The sequence below is a fragment of the Mesoplodon mirus genome, assembly GCF_964341445.2.
Source record: "Mesoplodon mirus genome assembly, chromosome: 2".
NCBI classification, from domain to species: Eukaryota; Metazoa; Chordata; class Mammalia; order Artiodactyla; family Ziphiidae; genus Mesoplodon; species Mesoplodon mirus.
In genome coordinates this window covers 155,491,334-155,514,908 of record NC_138977.1, presented here as the reverse complement: position 1 = coordinate 155,514,908, position 23,575 = coordinate 155,491,334, and the positions used below count along the sequence as shown (strand labels likewise).

Below are 23,575 nucleotides of genomic sequence, written 5' to 3'. Positions count from 1 at the left end.
AACAGATTCTTCCCCAGAGCTGACAGAAGGAACCATCCTCGATTTCAGGTTCCCAAACTGTGAGAGAATAAACTTCTGCTGTTTGAAGCCACTCGGTTTGTAGTGATTTGTTACAGTGGCCCTGGGAAACTCATATACCAATCAATGTAAAAAGACAAAACCAGAAAGTTTATCCGAAATAAGATGTAAGAAAAAACAGTGTTCCAAGAAAATGACATACAAACCACTCCATACCTGGACAGATCTGGTTAAGCTACTGAATTGCAAGAAAAAGAAAGAAATCATGACTTCCATGTCCAACAATATCAAAAAAAAAAATGTGAAGGCTATAAATTTGACAATATAATTAACAACCTTGATCTGATGAACATATATAGAATATTGCCCAAATCAGGGGAACACATTTTCTTTACAAATACACATTTATGAAACTGATTACATCCTACACTGTAAAGCAAGTACCAAAAAAATCTGATAAAAGTATATATAAGCATCATTAGTGGCAAAATAAATGGAATAAACCATGTTTAAGAAAAGGAGTACCCAATATTCTAAAGATCAATTTCCTCCCAAATTGACCTTTAGATACAATGTAATCCCAAATCAAATCCCAACTGGATTTTGGTGGAATTAGTTAAACCTATTACAAAATTTATACAATACAAAGAGCCAAAAAAAAAAAAAAAAGTCAAGACATTCCTAATGAAGAAGGTAAGAGGATTTACTCCACTAGATTTCAAGACTCTACAAACATACAGTAATTAAGACAGTGTGGCGATAATAGAGCAATAGACAAGTATACCAGTGGAATAGATCAGAGCTCCCAGAAACAAATCCACACATAAGTGGAAACCTGATCTATGACAGCTGGCACAGCAGATCAGAGAAAAAGGATACCCTCATCTTGGGACAACTGATTATCCATATGGAAAAAAAAGAAAATGGATCCGTCCCTCACACTACACGCAAAAATCAATTGCAGAAGGAAAAGGGCTTAAACGAGAAAAGCAAAACTTACAAAAGAAAATATACGAAAAGAAATAATTCTTCAGGCATGCAGATGAAAAAAGGAAAGCTCCTTAGAAGAAGAAAAAAAAATTGGATTAGTCACAACATTTAATAGAAGAAATGTCTGCCTGTCTTTTACAACAACTTGGCTGGGTAAAATATATATTTGGTTCATACTTTCTTTGTCCTGGAATTCTTAAAACATTACTCCAACATAAAAACTCAGGGAATTCAGAATCCAACGGAAAGCATCTTATAAAAACCACTGAACAAAAAAAAATACAGACCATAAAAACTTGACTCAAAGAAAGAGCTCATGGGGGGCTTCTCTGGTGGCGCAGTGGTCGAGAATCTGCCTGCCAATGCAGGGGACACGGGTTCGAGCCCTGGTCTGGGAAGATCCCACATGCCGCAGAGCAACTAGCCCCGTGAGCCACAATTACTGAGCCTGTGCGTCTGGAGCCTGTGAGCATGCCGTAATAAAAGAACTGATGGGAAGGTAGTAAGGTTGAATCAATTTACTCACAGAACTCAAATACAAACACCTATGGGAATTTAAGATTTGGAACAGAATGTGTCACAAGCCTAGACAATATAAATGTAACAATTTAACATCAATCTAGACTTAAGAATGAGGAGATGGGAAGAACTCAAAAATGCTCTCTTCTTTCATACAGAAACACACAGACCTATCTACAGTTGAAATTTTCAATTTATAAAAACAGAAAATGGGAATGCTGTTTTTTGGCAATCAGCAAAAGTTTTAAGGATGGGTAATATCCATGTTGACAAAGACACTGGAAAATGGACCCTCATCCACATTTGGAAAATAAATAGGTATAAATTTTAGTGGGTTGTATGGCTGTTGGCATAACTGATGCCAACTTGGTGCTTCTCTGTCATCAAGGCTTTGTAGTTAATAGACTGTTTAATGTTCGTTAGGTCCAGGTGGCATCTATGCTCTGTTAGTCCCCAAACAATGATGAAGACCTTCGCTAATATATTCCTGGGGCCCAGAAGACTAGTTACCCATTCATAAATCCTGACAGGAATACACTTCCTGTCTCCAAGCACGTACCTCCGTACCCTAGGTTAACTATGAAGTTGTCCCAGTGGCCCCTCAGCAGTGCTGAGTGCAGCTGTGAATGTTTCCAGATCACTGTTTGCCAGATCCCACCCTGTGAATAAGTTACCCTATAATATAAACTGATCCACTGATTATATGGAGCTGCCTGCCTTGCTTTTCAGTCTCAAGATTCCTTCTCAATTCAGTGGACACTTTTCATTCCCTCTGTCCTCCAGCATGGGTAAATTGGCAAGATGCAAGAAAATTTTATTTAAGACTCCTTGAAGTGAAAAAAGATCCATCATTTTTAAAACCACCTCCAAAACCTGGATCAATTTACCCTCTCAAAGAGAGATTCTGGGAAAATCAACACAAGAATCAATCAGAAGCCAAAGCAAAAGAAGAATCATTAGAAACTGATTGTGTGAAATTCTTTACCACTCATTCTTTCTCTTCATATGGTCTATATTATTAGCATCTTGAAGGCAGAATCCAGGTCCTATTTGCATGCAGAATTTTATAGAATGTAAGGTAGTTATCAACTAGAAAGTAGTTTTAAGCTGCATTCTGATTTTTCCGCTTTAACAGCAATTTTGTAAAGAACAAAAGGAATTACCAAAAGAAAATATGTTATTATTAAGCAGCTCTGTCAGTTACATATTATGGTGCTCCAGATACAAGAACAGAGCTCAAAATGTAAGTATCCTTGCTCCTGGCTCAAGGCTGTCTATACCACTGCTTTTGACATAGACTGGCTTGTCTCCCCAGACCATACCTGTTAGCCAAACCGTGCAACCGCGAAAGCCACCTCTGGTCCCCACCACCTGACCTCTCTTGTTCCTGCTGACGTGGTGAGCTTGATAGGTGACATTAGTTGCCCTCTGCATCCCCTGGAAAAAAGAAAAAAAAAGAATTCTGGTTTACCTGAGTCCTTTAAAAGGTAAACATATATTCCTTGCAAACATACAGTAACTGCCCTATGTAACATGCCAAAAGCAAGGAAAAAGATGAAAACTAACGACTTTTTCTTTCTTTAGAGTACCTGGCACGGTGTTCAGTTCTTTACATATACATATACTAATTAATTAGTCTGCAAAGCCCCTCAAGGATGCAGAAACTCCTACTACTGTGGTTTTCCAGATGAAGGTGTTAAACCTGAGAAAAGTTAAATAACTTGCCCCAGTTCCCCTAACTGGTAAGTGGCAGACTCCAGAGCCCAGTCTTCTCACTCATTCATTCGTTCAACCATTGTTTCCTGAGGCCCTACTAGTACACCAAGTGAACAGAAGAGGGTCCCTACTCTCACTGAGCTCATTCCACTGGCAGGAGACAGACCAATAACACTTAATTATTAAATCAGAGAGTGACAAGTGCACTCTGAAAATGAAAAAGAGTAAGAATGGAAAGAGAGATAGGGGATGAGTGCCTCTTTAGGCAGGATAATCAGGAAAAACCCCTGAGAAGGTGGAATCTGAGCAGATTCCTGAATGAAGTGTGGAAGGGATGTCTGCAGGTATCATAAAATGCATGATGAAAAAATGGAACGTAATTGTTGTTCTCTCAAATTTTCTTCTCCTTAAACAAGAAGGGCATAAAATTACATAGGTCTCAAAGGATCTTAATAGACGTTTCTCCAAAGAAAAAAATACACATGGTGAATAAGCACATTAAAAGACGCTCGACATCATTAGCCATCCAAGAAATGCAAATCTAAACCACGAGATACCACTGCACACTCACTCGATGGCTATAATCAAAAAGACAGGAAATAACAAGTCCTAGTGAGGATATGGAGAAATTAGAATCCTCATACATTTGCTGATGGGAGTGTACAGTCACTCTGGAGAACAGAAGTTCTACAAAACATTAATTATAATTATCATATGTCCAAATGATTCCCACTCCTAGATTTATGCTCACAAGAAATGAAAACATGTCCACACATATCCACACAAAACTGTACACATATGTTTCAGCAGCATGATTCATAAAAGCCAAAAGGTGAAAACAACCCATCTGTCCATCAATTAATAATTAGATAAACAAAACTGTTTAATTGTAGGGTATATACATACAGTGGAATATTATTTGGTAATAAAAAGGAATGAAGTACTAATACAACCTACAATACAGACAAACCTCAAAAACATTATGCTAAGTGAAAGATGCCAGTCACAAAGACCACCTATTGCATAATTCCATTTATATGAACCATCCAGAATAGGAAAATCTAAAGAGATAGAAAGCAGATTAGTGGTTACCTCAGGCTGGGATGTTGGGAGAGGAATGTGGAGTGACTTCTAATGGATATGGGGTTTTTTTCTGGGGTAATTAAAATGCTCTAAAATTGACTGTGGTGATGGTTGCACAACTGTGTAAATATAATCAAAACTATCAAATTGTACATTTTAAGTGGGTAAATTGAATGGTAGGCAAATTATCTCAATAAAGCTGTTTTCTAAAATTAAAAAAATGAATCACATAGCCTCTATTTTCTCCTCCTATGGAGCAAAAACATAATTTAGATTCTTTTCAACAAGTTATGCCTTTATAAAATAGGTAAGTGTCAGCATTCTTTTAATAGGGTGTTTGTATTTGATACTGCGTATAGCTCTTTTTTTAAAGACAGTTTTATTCATCATTCACTCAAAGATATCTACTGAATGCACACTACATGCTTGACATTCTTCTAGGTACTGATGAAACAGAAGTGCACAATACCAATAAAATCACTGTCCTCCTGGGGCTTCTCTAGTCCTCCCTCCCAGGGCAGCGGTTCTCAAAGCGTGGTCCCTAACCAGCAGCTTTGGCATCTCCTGGGAACTGCTAGAAACAAATTATCAGGACCTGCCCCAAGCAGACTAAGTCAGAAACTCTGAGGTGGGGCCTGACAATCTGCATTTTAAAGCCTCCAAGTGACTCGGATGCCAGTTCAAGTTTGAGAACCACTGGACTAACAGGAAAAATAGAGGCAAGAAAAGAAAACATCAAGATAAATAAGGAAATTAGGTAAGTTAGAAATAAGTATCAAAGAGGGGGGAAAAGTAAGTAAAGCAAAAAAAGTGAACAAATATCATAGGAAGTGTGATATTTAGACAGGGTGGCCAGGGAAGGCTTCAGCAAAAAGAGGATATTTAAGATCTCTGATGACCTCTGAGGGAAGCACCTTCCAGACAGGGAACAGCAAATGCAAAGAAAAGTGAAAAAGTAACTGGGGAGATCCAGAATGATTGCTGGGCAGTCCAAACAAGCCGTCTGGAGACAACAGTCATACATCTAAAACAAGAGCAGTGGCCATGACCATGTTTTCTGCAGCCACGTGAGTGGCTCAGGTTGAGGCACGGAACAGTCAGACTGATTCACCCTTGACCCAGAGGTCTTCAAAATGGGGAACAAACACCCTCACAGGTACATGAACATGGACCTTGTCAAGGGACCATTTCCATCCAGATCTTCAGCTTCCAGATGTGTTCTTTTCTAAAACTGGTTGGCCTGAGAAGGTGCCTGAGGTTCAGGATCTCTTTCCCCCTCTCCCTGCACAATTCCCCTAGTGTACAGGAGAAAGCATCTCTGCCCATCTGCATCTTACTCTCACTCACTGCCCTGGGGGTGTCCTCGGGAGCCAAAGGGACAATTGGACAATTCTTTTAATAGGCCCACCACAAAAGCTGCACCCCTCCCCCACTAACCATCTCATTAGCAGATGTATCCATAGTTCCAATCATCACGAAGAATTCTACTATGGGTCTCCCAAACCATTTCCTTTCAATTAAACTGATGAAGCAAACGTAACTTTCCAGCTCTGCATTTCCAGGATTTTAAACAAAACCTGGGGTGTCTGACCCAGACATCTGCGTCTCCCGGGAAGCAGCGGCCCCTCTTTCCTGAGGTATCCAGTTTTAGCTTCCAGGCAGGCAGGCTGGGAGGAGAGGAGACAGGAGCTGGGTCTGCTGGAAGGGGACAGGACAGGGATGGGGGACAAGGAGGCTGCTATACACATGCACTGCCTACACTTGCAGAACCTGTTTGACTTCGTCATTTTGTTTCGGGATTTCTTTCCAAGTTACTTTGCTTTGGGGCAAGAAGAAACATGTATTGAAAGAGTTTTAATTCATTTTGGCACCATAATATATCTTCTCTTTTCTTTTTAAATTGAGTAGAATGTATAAAAACTGAGAAGCTACAAAATGCTGAGGCTGTGGTTGAGAAAATATAGGATAAGAGATTGTTTTAATCACTAGAAAAGTATGCTCCCTCCGGGCTTCTTGCCTCCTACATTTAAAAAAATTCTGGCAGTAAATATGGCAGTCTGGGTACAAGGAGGCTTACTGTTTATGTATGTTTGATATTTTCCATATTAAAACACAAACTTAAAAAAAGATTTGCCACAATCTCCTACCTCCCGGTTTTTCAGAATAAATCAAAGAGCACTTTTTAAAACTCTTAGAATTGCAAGGTGGTGGGTGTATGCCTGAATTTTACTAAAAATCTAAAGGCCACTTCCATATGTAATCTTCTAGTCCCCCTTCCCCTCTCTTTTCCTTTTCCACCCACTCTAGCCAAAGCCTTCCTATAATCCCGCCAAGAAAACATGACATTAGTGGGTGCATCAGTGAGTTATCTCCTTCCAACGCTCCATTCCTGTTCTGAGTATTCAATGCCCTAGTTTCTATTCACAGAACAATGAAATCAGGCTTATTCTTTTCTAAGAGTCTGGGTGGTTGATAGTAATATTTGGCTTGTTGTACATACACCCAAGGCAGTCCCTGTAACATTTACTGCCCATAGGATTCATCTGTTATTTATGGACCGTTTTATACGGTGTCTTTTTGTATATAATTTTTACTTCCTTGGGAGAATAGGTCAAGCTCTATGAGTTATAGTTCTTTGTGTTTTTCACAACACCCAACCTCTTTTCTTGTGCCTAGTCAGTGCTCAGTAAAAGTTAGATATAAGGCATTTAAAGCGTGATTTGTGTTCTGTGTATAACCTGCAAATGAAATGATGATTGACATTCAGAAGTCTTAAGAATAGCAGAACTGGGGGGGCTTCCCTGGTGGCGCAGTGGTTGGGAGTCTGCCTGCTAATGCAGGGGACGCGGGTTCGAGCCCTGGTCTGGGAGGATCCCACATGCCGCGGAGCGGCTGGGCCCGTGGGCCACAACTACTGAGCCTGCACGTCTGGAGCCTGTGCTCCGCAACAAGGGAGGCCGCGATAGTGAGGTGCCCCCGCTTGTCACAACTGGAAAAGGCCCTCGCACAGAGACGAAGACCCAATACAGCAAAGATAGATGGATAGATTGATAAACTCCTACCCCCAACATCTTCTTCTTCAAAAAAAAAAGAACAGAGAGGGCATTTAGGTTCTGGAAAAGTACTTAAAAAAAAAAAAAAGAATAGCAGAACTGGGACAATTCATTTCAAAAGAATTCCTTCTCTTTCTACGATTGGGACTAAATGACTACCAGTCCTGTTACTAGGCTAACGTCAGGTGGCCTCTCATATTTGTGGTGTACATTTCCTACACGTTCTACAAACTGCTGTCCTCAACACCCACACAAGTGGCCCTGTGCCCCTTTTTGACCCACCTTAACTTCCACATGGGCTGTTTTGTTATTTTATCCACTTCCCTATGGGACAAATTAACTTCTCCTATGATGCTACTTAGAGAATTTCATGGTTTGTGAGTTTATGATGATTTTATGAAGAACTCTGCATTTTTCAGTGAAATTTGTAAAGGCACAGAAAATATTACCAAATATCAAGCATAATTCTGGACTTCAACATCTATCACTCACCCCACCACCCATCTTAAACTGACTGCCAAACAGTATATTCTTCCAAAGAGAATACCTGAAATGGTAACACAGATGTGTCTTTTATATCCCAAGACATACTGTGAGTAAACTGGAGAGATGGTAGAGTACCATGTGGATAAAACTGAAAAGAATACAATGAGAAGAAAGCTTTAGTTCACAGAGTTATTGATAACTGAAGTTAATCTTTTGAACATTAACGTTAACAAGCCAAAGACAAACAGCAAAAGTGAGTCAGCTCATACATTCCTGGAGGTTAAGAAAACAACTTGAAAAGGCCACACTTAAAACCTTGCTGGTACAAAGCATGGGGCACAGAAACACTGGCAATAACCTGGTTTCTTCTCAGAAAGTGAATCTCAGGCCCTACCCCAGATCTCCTGAATCAGAGCTAAGATACTGACATGCCTATTCGATCACTGATTGTCATGCATACACTCTGCATATACATTATGGCTCTCCAACTATTCTGTTTTAAAGATTAAAGAACACTTAAATATTTACTTAATGGATATTTTAAACTGTCCATACTTTTAATGGAAGGGGCCCTGAATGACCTCCAGTTGGGAAGTCCAGCCATAAGAGATTCTTATAAGTCAGAAATGAGCCTGAGACTACCTGTTCATTCATCGTTTGTTGATGGATCCCTCCTAGATACAGGGAGTAAAACGGATCAAAAACATTTCAGGGAAGGAGACAAACAATAAAGAGAGAAAGACACCTTTACACTATGACAGGCCCCTGCCTCCCACTATGGTGACAGCGGGGCTTTCCCTACATACATGATGGGGATGTGTCCTCTACAAGTGGTTGTGCTTTTGTGTACTTTACTGTACAATACTGTATAGAGTACAGTAGTACAGTATCTTTATTTCAAGCCCAGGATGTCCAGAAGCAAGCATAAAAGCAGCAGTGATGTAGCCAGTACTGTACTGTACTTTTCAAGGTACTGTACTGTAAGATTAAAATTGTTTTATTTTTTGTGTTTGTTTATTTATTATTTTTGTGAAAAGTATTATAAACCTATTACAGTACAGTACCATATAGCCGACTGTGTTAGTTGAGTATCTAGGCTAACTCTGTTGGACTTACAAACAAATTGGACTTATAAATGCGCTCTCGGAATGGAACTCGTTCATATGTAGGAGACTTACTGTACATGAATGTTCACAGCAGCATTATTCATAGCAACTGAAGAGTAGAAACAACTCAAATGTTCATCAACTAATGAAAGGATAAGCAAAATGTGATACATCCATAAAACATAATATTATTCAACCATATAAAGGAATGAAGTATTGATACATGCTACAACATGGATGAACCTTGAAAACATTATTCTAAGTTAAAGAAGTTAGACACTAAAGGCCATATATTATATCATTACATTTATAGGAAAGTCTAGAATAGGGAAATCCGGAGACAAAAAGTAGATTATTGGTTGGCAGGTGCTAGAGAGGGGGAAAAGGGAAGGATAGGGAATGATTGCTAATGGGTACAGGGTTTCTTTTTGGGGTGATGAAAATGTTAAAAGTAGATATTGGTGATGGTTATAAAACTGTAAATATACTAAAAAAACAATGAACTCAACACTTAAACATATGAGAGATAAAGACAGAGGGAAGGGATGCAACCATCAGAGAAACTACAGAGAAGAATAAGAACAATGGCTGCAGTCATCTAACTGGATTTCTATATGTACTGTCCAATATTGCCACTGTTTACTCAGCTAAAACCTACTTGGTAGAGAACTGTGTCCTTAGGAAAGGATATTTCACAGAAATAATTACCACTTAGGTAAATACCAAAAAAAAACAACAAGCAAAAAAAAAAAAAAAAGTCTTTTCATTTGAACTAATTACTTAGTAATTCGCTTTCGAAACAATTCAGGGTTGGATTTTACTGTTTTGTTGTTGGTATGCTATGGGTAATTGATCCATCTCAGAGCAAAAGATGGTAACATCCTAGCTGGTGGAGGAGAAAATGCTAGTATTGGATTTTATTTTAAATTACTAGTTTTGCATTTCAGAGTTACCTAATTTATTTCCCCTTTTTCTTACTCAAAGCAAAGAATAGAACAGGGTTTCTCAACCTCAGCATTAATGACTTTTGGGTCTTGGCATTAACGATAATGCTTTGCTGTGGGGACTGTCCTGTGCACTGCAGGATTTGTAGCAGCATCCCTGGCCTCTATCCAACAGACGTCAGAAGCAACCCCCCCTACACACACACACACAAATATAACAACCAAAAATGTCTCCAGATATTTTCCAAACACCCCTCTGGGGGCAGTAAATTTTTACCTGGTTGAAAATCACTGGAGAAGAAAACTACTCCTCAAAGGTCAATGTAATAGAGCCAAGTTGGGGAAGCTTATTTCATATTTCAACTTTAGAGAAGCCACTATGCTAAAGGGGAGGCTAACTGACAGCTGGGGACCCTGCCGGAGCCAGGACTACATAATTGCCCAAAACCGTGATTCCAAAGTTGCTACCATCTCTCGAAATTTCCTTCCCCAGGGAAGAAAGTAAGAACAAATACACGAGTACAGAAATACACACATAAGTAGGAAAAAATGTCAGCAGCCATCCCAAAGTTACTATCTAGACCTTCCAGTATAACTTTCTGAGATGATGAAAACGTTCTATACTGCACAGTCCAATACAGTGGCCACGAGCTTCCTATGGAAATGCAGCACTTGAAACACGGAACGTTTCATCTTATTTTAACGAAATTTAAGTTGCCACAGGTGGCTAGTGGCTACCAGGTTGGACAATGCGGATCTAGACCCTGCTGTCATTCTTCCCGTTCTTGTTGTCAAGTCAACACGGAGTACGTTCTTGGTAGAAGTCCAGTCCTCCTCCTTTAGACAACTTTTCCAGCAGTATCTCCCTAGCTTCCAGGGAAGGAAACTCAGTAGCTGCCCCTGCACACAGCCAGGCCAATGCTCTGAAGGAGGAATATATGGCTTTCCATATGCTGTGTGTTCCATTTCTGCATGCTTGCTTCATTTTTGGACCACCTCAGTCTTCCGCCAAATCCAGAACGGGCTGCTGGCCTTCTATGAAAGGCATCGAGCAGTATGAGGGACAAATTGTTCAGAAAAGGTAGAACTGATAAAAGGGAAAAATATCTCATTCATTTATTTGCTTTTCGATTAACCCTCTCCCAGGTAGAATGTAATATCCATGAGAGCAGAACCCTTTGCTGTCTTTTTACCACTGCATCCCCAGCACCTGGAACACGGGCACACACAAAGCAGGCGTTAAGTATTTGATGAATTAATAAATAAGAACATCTTAAACAGTGCTCATGTGCCAGCACTAGAGTGCTTTAAATGTATTAAATAACTGAAACCTCATTAAAACCCTATGAGATATGCCCTATTAGCTCCACTACAAGCTATGTTTCATTATCCACATTATTACATTTGAAGACAGTGACGCACAGAGGAGTTAGGCAACATGCCCAAGATCACACAGGTAGTAAGTGACAAAACTATAATTTTAATTCTACCACATATGGAGCTTATTCTCTTACTTAAGCTGTGCTAAGTTACTAGTAAGTTATCTAACACTTTTAATAACAGAAGTACCCAAGCCTACTCTGCACTCTAACCCTTATCCCATCCTGTTATATAAGGAAAAGCTCCGTGTAGACGCAAAACCTCTGTAACGAAATATGATTACATGATACATGATAATAGCAGAGTGCAACATAACACAGAGGTGCACAAAGAATTCAGCCTATGTGCAACAGTGTGTGGACACAGGAGGCCACAGTTTTGGTACAGGAGCCCGAGGCTCTGAAGACTTCCACAAGTGATAAAGGTCAACAGGCATCAGGGCAGAAGCAAAGGCTTGTGTAAAACCCTGAGGATGTAAGGTATAGAAGGAGAGCTGGTGCTGGAGATATGGAGCTATGGGAATTTGGGGTGTGGAGGAGAGAGGGGAATGGAACGGCAAACCAGAATGAGATCATCGTATGTGCTTCTGAACGGCAATGCTAGATCTCAGACTACTCTGTGGGTAGTAGGGTCCAGCTCCACTGTAAAGCGGGTCCAAGCAAGGGATTTGGCCCAACATGAGTCTACAAAATAGGTGAGTGACACCTGGGTCTGAACTGAGGGCCAGCTAACACACAGTTTGAAATGTTTTACGGAAGGCAAATGAAAACCGTCCCAATAGAGAAAGGTTCAATCAGATGTTAAATGATACTCATTACACCTGATGCTTCGTCAGACTGAGATAAGAGGAGGCTAAAGGGGCATGTTCATTCTTGATCTTCTTTACTATTCTTGTAGGTACATGGAGACACCTCCCTTCTCTCTAGTATATTCTCTAACTCGAATTTAACCATCAAATCTTTATTTTCGACCTTAACCTAACTCAATCCCTATAGCTGTGCTGTCCACAGGTCCCGACTGAGTTTTTAAAATGTGGTTAGTAAATGTAAAATAGCTAGCAAATGGGAAGCAGCCACATAGCACAAGGAGATCAGCTCGGTGCTTTGTGACCACCTAGAGAGGTAGGATAGGGAGGGTGGGAGGGAGACGCAAGAGGGAGGGGACATGGGGATATATGTATACATACAGCTGATTCACTCTGTTATACAGCAGAAACACAACACTGTAAAGCAATTATACTCCAATAAAGTTGTTAATTAAAAATAAATAAATAAAATGTGGTTAGTCTGAGGTGAGATGTGTGCTAAGTTAAAATATATACTTATGTATATTTTTTAATAATTTTATATTGATAATGATAGTATTAAACTCATTTTTATATTGAGATGACAGTACTTTATACTGGGTTAAATAAATATTAAAATTTATTTCAACCTGTTCCTTTTTACTTTTATTTTACTATGACCTCTAGAAAAATTTAAATTACATTATGTGGCTCACGTTATATTTCTATTGGATAGCCTTGTTCTACAGACTATCTCTAAGGCCACCTGTCCCTTACATGCAGCATACTTAATACTGCATTAAAAGGGTCCTGTAAAAGGGTCCACCTTTTACAAGCTCTATGACATCTCTGTGCCTCAGCTTCTTCATCAATAAAATGGAGATACTAATTGGAATAAAGGGGATAACTAACAACAACAGCTAACACACATAATACTCAGACTGTAACAGCTCACACACACATTTACAATATGCCAGACACTGTTCTAAGCATTTTTCATATATTAACTGCTTTAATCTTCACAATATCCCTGTGAGGCCATCACCCCCATTTTATAGATGAGCAAACTGGCAAAGAGAAATTAAGTGACTACCTAAAGGTTACACAGTTAGTAAATAGTGAAGCCCAGGTTCGAGTCCAGGCAGTCAGTTCCAGGGTCCTTGCTTTAAACCACTGTCTCTCATGATACCCACCTCAAAAATGGTACAGAAATTCAATAAGTTAATTTAGGTAAAAAATTTCAAACTGTCTCCGGCACATAGTAAACTTTCCTTCAGTGTTTAACTATTATCACCATCACTCCAGCCCTCAACCTACTTCCCAAATTCCCTGCATGCTGCGACTTTTCTCCTCATTTCCCAGGATTAAAACCTCAGGATCCTCTTTTAATACGTCTCCCTCTTTCATTCCCTAACTCTTGTCAGGTCCTTCTTACTCAACCTTGAATGCTCTTACCGCATCTATTCTGCTTTTCCACTACCACCTTAGCCCAGTACTCACAACTGTATGAATTAATAGCAGTGGGCTTCCCTGGTGGCGCAGTGGTTGAGAGTCCGCCTGCCGATGCAGGGGACACGGGTTCATGCCCCGGTCCAGGATGATCCCACATGCCGCGGAGCGGCTGGGCCCGTGAGCCATGGCCGCTGAGCCTGCGCGTCCGGAGCCTGTGCTCCGCAATGGGAGAGGCCACAACAGTGAGAGGCCCGCGTACCACAAAATAAATAAATAAATAAACAGCAGTAACAAGACAAAGACCTTAACCGGTGCTCATGTACCAGGCATTCTTCAAGTCTATTAATTCATTTAAACCTTACTATAACCCTGTTTGTCCTCCAGGACTTCTACATCCGGGCTCTAACAGTGACTAATTTCTTCAGCAGACCCGTCTTCCTGGAATACCAATTTCTTCATGTGATGGGAACTTTAAAGGTGTCTGGATTCACTACACGTGTCCCTATCAGTCGATGTATGTGAGAGGAAAAGATGATGGGTGTTCCCTACTGGGGCAAAGAAAGATTTACAAGGCCCTGAAAATTAAAAAATTCTAGCCTCATCCAAAATCTCTCACAGAATCTAGTCTCAACTCAGCAGCCAAACATTAACAACTATACAACCTAGTCCCATCGTGCTCATTCAATCTTATCTCCAGTCAACAAAAACCCTCTAGAGTGGTTAAACAGGTCTCTTCATTGTTCCTGGAGTAAATAATGGTAATTATTATTATTATTTATATTATTTATAATAATAATATTATAATAATACTATATATTATAAATAATATAAATTATTATTAGACCTTATTCATACAGTTCCCCTCTGCCTCAAAAATCTGAGCACACTTCTCCTCCATCACGCCCAGACTAAACTAATCTCCCCACTAACCTGTGATAAAACAGCTGTCTTACCCTACTCACTGGGGTCTATAATGATATATTCATCATCTGGCAAATGCCAATCACAACCCCAACCAGGCCCGAAGCAACTAGAAGGCAAGCACTGAGTCCCTCACTTCTCACCTTCCCCGTGAGTAGCACATGCCTCTACAAAGAACACGCACTTATTTGGCAGATGGAACAGTAATGAGTTACAGACAGTGTAGCTGAAATGACATGTAAATACCCTAATTCAGCCAACCATAGTTCCCTAACCAGGAAACACCTCAAGGTAACAAGAGCAGTATCAATACTTCCATAGCAGTGTTATCACTGCACTCTCCAAGTCATTATCTTCTTTACTCCTCAAAACTCTCCAGTGAAGTACCACTACTATACCTTTAAGTCAGCTGAGGTTTAAAGAAGTCGAGGGTTTTTACTCAGGATCACACAACTACTACACGGCAAAGCTGGAACCAGAGACCAGGCCGCTAGTCCAGCGCTCTTTCCAATGGTCTAATTCACCTTTTATCTCTTCTCCGTCCTTATCACCTAAGGAAGAGTTAAATAACTAAGAGGGGAAAGGAATCGGGTGAGAATACTTGGTAACAACAGATGTGGTAAATTAATGACTTGAACATTTATTTGTCTGAAATGGCTTTTTTTTTCTTTGACTCACCAACGGTAATGACGATTTACAAGGCTGCATTTAAACCTCGTGATCTTGCTGTACTGTGAAATAAAAATTTCCACCCAAACTTAAAACCAGTATCTTTCCGGCCTCCAGAGCTGGACATCATCTGCTCCACCCCACCCCCTCTACACTTACAAAATCTTAGCTTAAGGCTGTTTCTTACCAAGAATAATTAAGGAAGCAAGCAACCTTCCGAGGTTGCTTAACCATCAAAGCAAACAGGCAGTCCTTGCTAAACGTTATAAACCATTAGTTCCCCCTCACTTTACTGTTTCCATGTTATTTGCTGGATATTCCGATTTAACACCGAATCACAAAGAACCTCAGTTCAGGGCAGTCTCAGCTCATGAATGGCCGCATTGTTGGGTACTCTCCCTTCACGCTGAAAGTCAGAAATGGAAAGACGTGGAGCTGGACCCAAACCTGGGCTCACTGCACTGGCAGAGCCAAGAAAAACCAGGAAACGTACCAAAGACGCCTGCCTCTGCCTCCTCCGCAGACCTTCAGGCCACTGGAGGGGATGCGGGCAGCTCCCCTCGAGGGATGCAGGTTTCAGCAGCCGCCAGCTCACTGCCGAAAGAGCGTCCTCAAGGTCTCCTCTGAGGCGAGGAGCTGGGAGAAGGGGGAGTTCTTCCGACGGACCCTGGATCGGACCCCCGCCCCCGCCGCGCCACTCCACCCGGCACAACCCACCGCCCCAGGTGGAAGGCGCCGCGGCCTCGGGTACCACCCCCAATTCTCCAGGGAGGATACAGAGGAGGCGGAAGGGAGGCAGAGGCTCCGAAACAAGCTGCAGCCGGAGCCTCCCAGAGCCTCCTCCGCACCTCTGCTCCGACTCACCCAGTTCTGCGCGTTATTGCTCAGCTTGACTTTCTTGCACAGGCTACCGGGAACCTCCATAGCTGCTCAGCGCCCAGAAAGTAGTCGGAGGACTGGAGGCCGGCGGGGGCGGGACGGGAAGGCGGAGTCTCCTCGCGACCGGGCTGGCACGCGCTGTCGTAGGCACGCGCTCGTGCTCGCGGCTCCGACTAAGAGGCGCCTCGGCCCCGCCTCCGAAATGGGTCCGGGGCAGAGGTGTGTGAGCTGGGGCGAAGCAACGCACGAGAACCGGACGCAGGGGATGGGAGCGGGCCTTCAGGGCGCGCACCGACGCGAGCGCGCACGACGCTCCTCCCCCTTGATTCTGAAGAAGGGGCGGGGCCTGAGAAGGTAGTCGTGGAACTTCCAGGGTCCCTCCCCGCTCGCCGCCTTGCGCTGCGCATGCGCAGAGGCTGGAAACGCGTCCCAGGCATCGACCTGGAAGGACAAGGAAGATACCAGGCCCTCAGCTCTTTGCTGGTTTGGCTGCCTGCTGCTGTTTACTAGATGGCAGAAGACATTGACGTGGTCTCCCGGCCCTCTGGTTTTTCCTCCATAAACCCGGTCACCAGTTTCCTATCCTCCATATCTGTGCCCTCCTCGCCCTGGCCGCATTTAAAAAGAAATTTTCCAGCTTCGCAGAGGGAAGATTTGCTAAACAGCTCATTCTCCACACGTTCCACTTAGCTTTAAAATTCTGCTCAACGCACAGTGTCAAAAAAAAAAAAAAAAGGCAATACCCCATCCCTGGACATCAGTAATTAATATCTCTCTGGTTTTAGTGGTTATCTGCAAGGTGCCTCCTTCCCCACTTGCAGATGTCTCTTCAGATTTCTGTCGGATACTTCTCACCCGCTAAGCCAAAAAGAGGCCTCTATTTTATTAGCTTCTCAGGAAATCCTTAGAGGAATGAAATCCAGGCTGAGGGAAGGCCCTTGGTGACCACAGAGTAGAATGTCCACGTGTGGAGGACATTTTCAAATTCACCGAAGTATACCATGCCTACTTCACAGGAGGATGGGCTGGGGATGGAGGGGAGCCTGCTCTAGGAGTTATCTCCCCTTCCACCTCCAGTACCCTAAGGGCCTTTCCAAAGCTTGTCCCTGGCACCAAGATAGTTGTTTGAAGTGCTTCTCCTCCATAACACAATGCCCTACCCTACAAATACTCACCAATCCCTAAGACCTAACATTACTGCCTCTTTGCTGGAGGACAAGAGGGAATGAAAAATGCCCACCAAACTAAGAAGGTATCTTGAGACTGAGAAAATGAAGCAGGTGGCTCCATGTAATCAGTGGATCAGTTTATTATACAGTAACTTACAGGGTGAGATCATGGAGAACTATGATCCAGAAGCATTTACAGCTGCATGCACACCACTGAGGGAACATTGGGACAGTTTTATAGCTAACCTAGGGTATTGGAGTAGTGCTCAGAAACAGGAAATGCATTCCTAAGTCAAGGTTTATGGATGGGTAACTAGTCTCCTGGGCACTGGGAATATGTCAGCAAAGGTCTTCATCATTGTCTGGGGACTAAGATAGCATAGAAGCCACTGGGTCCTAATGATTATTAAACAATATCTATTAACTTCAAAGCCCTTGACGACAAGAGAAGTGATTTACTGCAGAGTACAATCCTGGGTAGGGTCAGTGGAAGGACAGGAGGAACTTCTACAGGCCCAAGTTGCCATCAGTTATGCTGACAGTCATACATGCTTTTTTTTTTTTTAATTTTTATTTTTGGCTGCATTGGGTCTTCGTTGCTGCTCATGGGCTTTCTCTAGTTGTGGCGAGCGGGGGCTACTCTTCGTTGCAGTGCACAGGCTTCTCATTGCAGTGGCTTCTCTTGTTGCAGAGCATGGGCTATAGGCACGCGGGCTTCAGTAGTTGTGGCTCACGGGCTCTAGAGCGCAGGCTTCAGTAGTTGTGATGCACAGGCTTAGTTGCTCCGCAGAATGTGGGATCTTCCCGGACCAGGGCTCAAACCCATGTCCCCTGCGTAGGCAGGCAGACTCTCAACCACTGCGCCGCTAAGGAAGTCCCAATAGCCATACATTCTTAATAGCTAGCAAATCAGTCCCCTGTTTATTTACCCCACTGCTACTGTGTTAATATTAGGCCTTTCCTATATCCAGGATGAATCACAACTAATCCCTGTATCTGGGCATCCTGTGCATCTGCTGCCCACACACTCCATTCTTAACATTGCTGTCAGAGCGTTATTTCTAAAACTTCAATTTTGTTACTTGACCTCAAACTGTCAATGGTTTCCTTGTAGCTTTTTCTTTGGGGATTCTTCATTTGCAGTCTGTATATAGAACTTAATTTCAGTATATTTCTGAGCTCTGCCAATAACGGAATGAGCTTAGAAGAGGATCCAAAGCTTCAAATGAAAGCACAGCACCACATTTGGAATCAGCCATTTCTCTAAGGAGTCCCAGGATTCCTGGTTTTCAGAAGGGAGTGGTATTTAGATATCACAATCTGGGCTTCTAAAACTGTTTAGTGCTTCTGAGTCAGTCCATATTTCTGGACTTTTTCAGTGAAAGACTTTTTTCAGGTAAAATATATCATAAGTTTACCTTGATACTATCAGTTCAAATGTATTATTTCAGACATCATTCATGCAAATGAGCCTGAAACATCCTGTCAAATCCAAAACAAGGAATTATCAAAAACCACTAGGATTATGTCAAAAGGACTCAGAAGCCAAACTGAAGAAGCTTTCCCCTGTCAAAATTACACAATTAGAGCACTAAAGGGATAATATCTATAAGATATTGAAACAAATCAAATATGTTTAAATCTAAATGTTCATAATGATGACAATTTAAAAAGAACGAATTGTCACATTTGGAGGATGCTAACAAACCAACTCAGTGTTTTGAAAACTTATAAATAAAAGGAAAGAAGCATTTACCCTGGCTTCCATCACTAACTGTAAGTCAGGTAATGAAAAAGCTGATGAGAGGAAGTTTTTCTTTGTAGACATACAGCTAATAAATTAGGAAGGAAAGGTAGATTTTATAATGTCACCATTTTACAACTTTAAATGAAATAAATGGATAAAGACAATGGTCCTCAATGGCTGCTAAATCATGAAAATAAAGAACATTAGAACTTTCCTGCTTCCTGATGAAGTATTAACACCCCCCAAAAAGTTAAAACTGATCTTAAGTCTTCAGGTTTCATTATCAATTTATAGCTAATGCAGAGGAAAGAGGAAGATGTAAAATCACCATAAATGTAATCAGTCAAGTCCAAACTGTGAAAAACTACATCATAACTGACCTGATTCTTCAATAATTCAATTATAGGAAAAAATAAAGAAGAACTAAAGATTAAAAGGTAATTTATGAGAACCATCAAGCAATTGAAATACATGAACTTATCTGAACACTGCTTCAAACAAAAAAATCTTTTTTTTTTTTTTCTTTTTGCGGTAAGCGGGCCTCTCACTGTTGTGGCCTCTCCCGTTGCGGAGCACAGGCTCCGGACGCACAGGCTCCAGACGCACAGGCTCAGCGGCCATGGCTCACGGGCCCAGCCACTCCTTGGCATGTGGGTTCTTCCAGGACTTCCAGGACACGGGCACAAACCCGTGTCCCCTGCATCGGCAGGTGGACTCTCAACCACTGCGCCACCAGGGAAGCCCCAAAAAAATCTTTTTAAATACAGGAAATTTAGAGAGTCCCTAGACTCTTGATATTAAAGACATTCTTTTGGCATGATAATAGCATTGTTATTATATCTTTAAAGGAGTAATTTTAGAGATACATATTGAAAGATTTACCAATGAAATGGCAATGCCGTTGGTATTCAGGAAACAAAACTGGTCTCCTGGAAATTAAAAACAAGATAGCAGGAGTGGAAGAAAAGGTGAAGATATCTTTCAGAATGCAGAGCAAAACCCCCAAAAGATGAGAAATAGAGGAGAATTTTTAAAAAGAAAGAACAGTCTAGGAAATTTAAGATCCAAATATTAAGAGTTCCAAAAAGAGAAAACCCACCAGAGGAAATAACCAAGGAAATTATTCAACAAAATTTCCTATAACTGAAGGATTTTAGACGTTCGTTGAATGTCCAGCTCAACAGATAAAAATCAAATACACAAAGCACAGCACTATGAAATTTCCAAACCATGTTCCCCAGTGTTCTGAAATTGTTTGGAAATCCTACAAGCTTCCAAGGAGAAGATGGAGAGTTCACAAAGAAAGAATCAGGAGTATAAATGAATTGAAGCTATCAAGAAACACACCAAGAGCTAGAAGACAAATGGAATAGCTTCAGAGCTCTAAAAGAAAAGTATTTCCTCAAAAGAAAAAAAAAGGGAAAAAGAAAAATATTTCCAATTTAGAATCTAGAATTATCATACACCCTCTCTTAAAGAAATATTAGAGGATATGCTTCACCTAAATAAAAAGAGAAAAACATGGCATCCAGAGAATAGGAGTTCCCACACAGCAAACAACTGGAGGGAATTCTAGTGAAGGGAGATCCCAGGATGACGGCAGTGTACCAAGTCTAGAAGATAATCATTCAGAAGCTTCTCCAAGAAGTCAGGAAGCCCTTAGAGAGCCCTGTTTAGGAAGATGAAATTGATAAGAGCATTTGACGGGAATGATCATACTGAAAATAATTTAGATAAGTGACAGAGTTTGGGATTAAATTAGTGATAACTACTTAGAAAACTAAGTCATCAAAAAGGATACATTGGGACTTCCCTAGTGGCACAGCGGATAAACTCCACACTCCCAGTGCAGGGCACCTGGGTTCGATCCCTGGTCAGGGAACTAGATCCCACATGCATGCCACAACTAAGAGTTCGCATGCCACAACTAAGGAGCCTGCAAACTGCAACTAAGGAGCCTGACTACCGCAACTAAGGAGCCCATGTGCTTCAACAAAGGAGCCCACCTGCCGCAATTAAGACCCCATGCAAACGAGACCCCATGCAACCAAATAAATAAATATATTTTTTTAAAAGGATATATTTATCACACCCTTTCTGTACAAACTGTATTTCAGGGTAATCAAATAGTTGATAAGGGAAAGTTCAGACTGATAGAATTTTAGCTAATAAATGCAGAAGGAATGTTGGCATTTAAAAATCACCATTTTAAACAACTGACGAGGGAATTCCCTGGCGGTCCAGTGGTTAGGACTTGGAGCTTCCACTGCAGGGGGCACGGGTTCGATCCCTGGTTTGGGAAATGAGATCCCGTGCTGTGTGGCATGGCCAAAAATACACCTGAGGGGGTAATTGATATAGGCAATAACCATTAGCGACTGATAAAAGTATTAGGTGAAAGGTAGTGTGATGGCTAATTTTGTGTCAACTTGACTGGGTCATGGGGTGCCCAGATATTTGGTTAAACATTATTCTGGGTGTGTCTGTGTTTCTGGATGAGATTAACCTTTGAATCAGTAGACTGAGTAAAGTAGCTTGCCCCCTTAATGTGGTGGTCTTCATCCAATCAGCTGAAGGTCTGAGTAGAGCAAAAAAGATGACTCTTCCACAAGTAAGAGGGAACTCCTCCTGCCTTACTTCCTGGACCTGAGGCATTGGTCTTTTCCTGCCTTCAGACCTGAACTGAAATGTTGGCTCTTGGGTCTCGAGCTTGCTGTCTTTCATACTGGAATATACACCATCAGCTCTCCTGGGTCTCCAGCTTGCTGACTGCAGATCTTAGGACTTCTCAGCATCCACAATCACATGAGCCAATTCCTATCTATCTGTTTATCTATCCTATTGGTTCTGTTTCTCTAGAGAACCCTAATACAGGTAGGAAAGGGAATTTTATAATGGACACATCAGGCTGACACCACCTGTGTCCACTTGTTAATCTTAGCATCTCTAAAACTGGGACAGCAGATATCATGTACCTTAAAACGTGAAGTAACAGGAAATACTCAGCACTATTGTTTTAGTTTGGGTTGTTGAAGAAGCAGGCATGGAAAGAAGGATTCGAGTACAAGTCGTTTATTTGGGAGGTGATCCCAGGAAACACCATTAGTGGAGTGATACAGGAACAAGAAGGAAGTCAATAAAGAGTGTGCTATTGGGCTTCCCTGGTGGCACAGTGGTTGAGAGTCCGCCTGCCGATGCAGGGGACACGGGTTCGTACCCCGGTCCAGGAAGATCCCACGTGCCGCGGAGCGGCTGGGCCCGTGAGCCATGGTCGCTGAGCCTGCGCGTCCGGAGCCTGTGCTCTGCAACGGGAGAGGCCACAGCAGTGAGAGGCCCGCGTACCGCAAAAAAAAAAAAAAAAAAGAGTGTGCTATCAAGCAGCCATGGTGGGTAACTGGAGCTAAATCCCACCAGGGAACTCTGAGAAACAGTGTAGAGCATGTCCTTCAGAATATCTCACCTGAGGGAGAGAACTAGGGCATTGACACAACTCCCTTCAGTCATTATTCAAGGACTACTCCCAGGGAGTGTTCATTCTCTGGTACTTTTGGATTGCAATGCACATCTATAGGGAGGGCACTAGTCCCAAAGAAAGCCCTCATGCAAAGAGATAGCAGTAAGGGCAAAGTGGATGTGGATGGGCACCAGAAGTGTTTGCCAGAGCCACTTATGAAGTATTCTTTTTTTAAAAAAAAAAGTATATTTCTATACTATTTCTTTCTTAGGTAAGAGTACTTTTTTTTAAGATGAGAAAAGACAAAGAATTTTTCAAAGAAAACCACATGAGCCCACTTAAAAAAAAAAAAAAGAAAAAGAAAAGAAACTGTCTCCAGAGGAAAAATATCATGCTGGAAAGGAAGGCTAATAATAGTTTTACTACATGGCTCTGCTCTAAATCACACATATTTAGTCATAATAATGTAAACTATGAATATAAACCTTAACAAAATTGCAGTATGACTAGCTGGAGAGTTTGAGGGGATACAATGAGTGTGTCTGTGTTGGTGTGTGTGTGTGTGTGTGTGTGTGATGATAATAGGAGAGGAAAGAGATAAATCCTCATTTTCCATAGTGAGAGAACAAGAGATATTGTCCAAAACATAAAGACCAAGAATAGCAATACACCCATTGTTTCAAGATATGGAGATATATACCAAGAGAATTTGCTAAAAGACTTAAGAGTGGTTGCCTCCAGGGAAGGAAAATGGCTCTCTGTTTTAAAATTCCTTATTGAATTATTTGACTCTATTTGGATATTATCATTTTGACACACATACAAAAAAACTTTTTTGGAAAGAGTGAAATAGAAGTCAAATGAAGTTAGCATGTGAGAACAGCCCTGAAGATGTTTGGCTTGAAAAAAGGAGCAGAGATATGGGACATAGTTGAAGGATAATACAGAATCAAGATAGGATAGTTTAAAAAGAAAGGAGAAAAACTAGAGTAAATTGTATGCTGATGAGAATGATCCAACAGAGAGAGAGAGGGTAACTGATGGATGGAGGTCCTTGTGGCTGAGAATCCAGAGCATAAGTAAAGATGGGCCTTTAATGGGCAGTAAGTAATTCCTGCAAAATAAAGTAAAAGGAGAGGATGTGCACAGATGCCAGTCCATTTGTATAGGTAGTGGAAAGATGAGGGAATTTCCATTGAAGGTTT

The 23,575-nt window shown here is 41.5% G+C and overlaps 1 protein-coding gene across 5 annotated transcripts in view; it reads right to left on the bottom strand.

Moving 5' to 3' along the window:
* Positions 1–16,269, bottom strand: part of PAPSS1 (3'-phosphoadenosine 5'-phosphosulfate synthase 1) — a 108,686-nt gene extending 92,417 nt beyond the window's left edge. The window contains exons 1-3 of one of the 5 annotated variants that reach the window (XM_082642414.1): positions 15,986–16,269; positions 15,615–15,715; positions 2,850–2,964 (exon numbers count right to left, since the gene is read on the bottom strand). In XM_082642414.1, coding sequence (XP_082498540.1) covers positions 2,850–2,961 — 112 coding nt within the window. In that variant the 5' untranslated portion in view covers positions 2,962–2,964; positions 15,615–15,715; positions 15,986–16,269. Of the gene's footprint in view, positions 1–2,849; positions 2,965–7,926; positions 8,014–14,850; positions 15,004–15,614; positions 15,716–15,985 lie in introns of those variants that run through there. The other 4 variants (XM_082642413.1, XM_082642411.1, XM_082642412.1 and 1 more) reach the window with 4 other exon arrangements.
* Between the last annotated feature and the right edge of the window lie 7,306 nt (positions 16,270–23,575).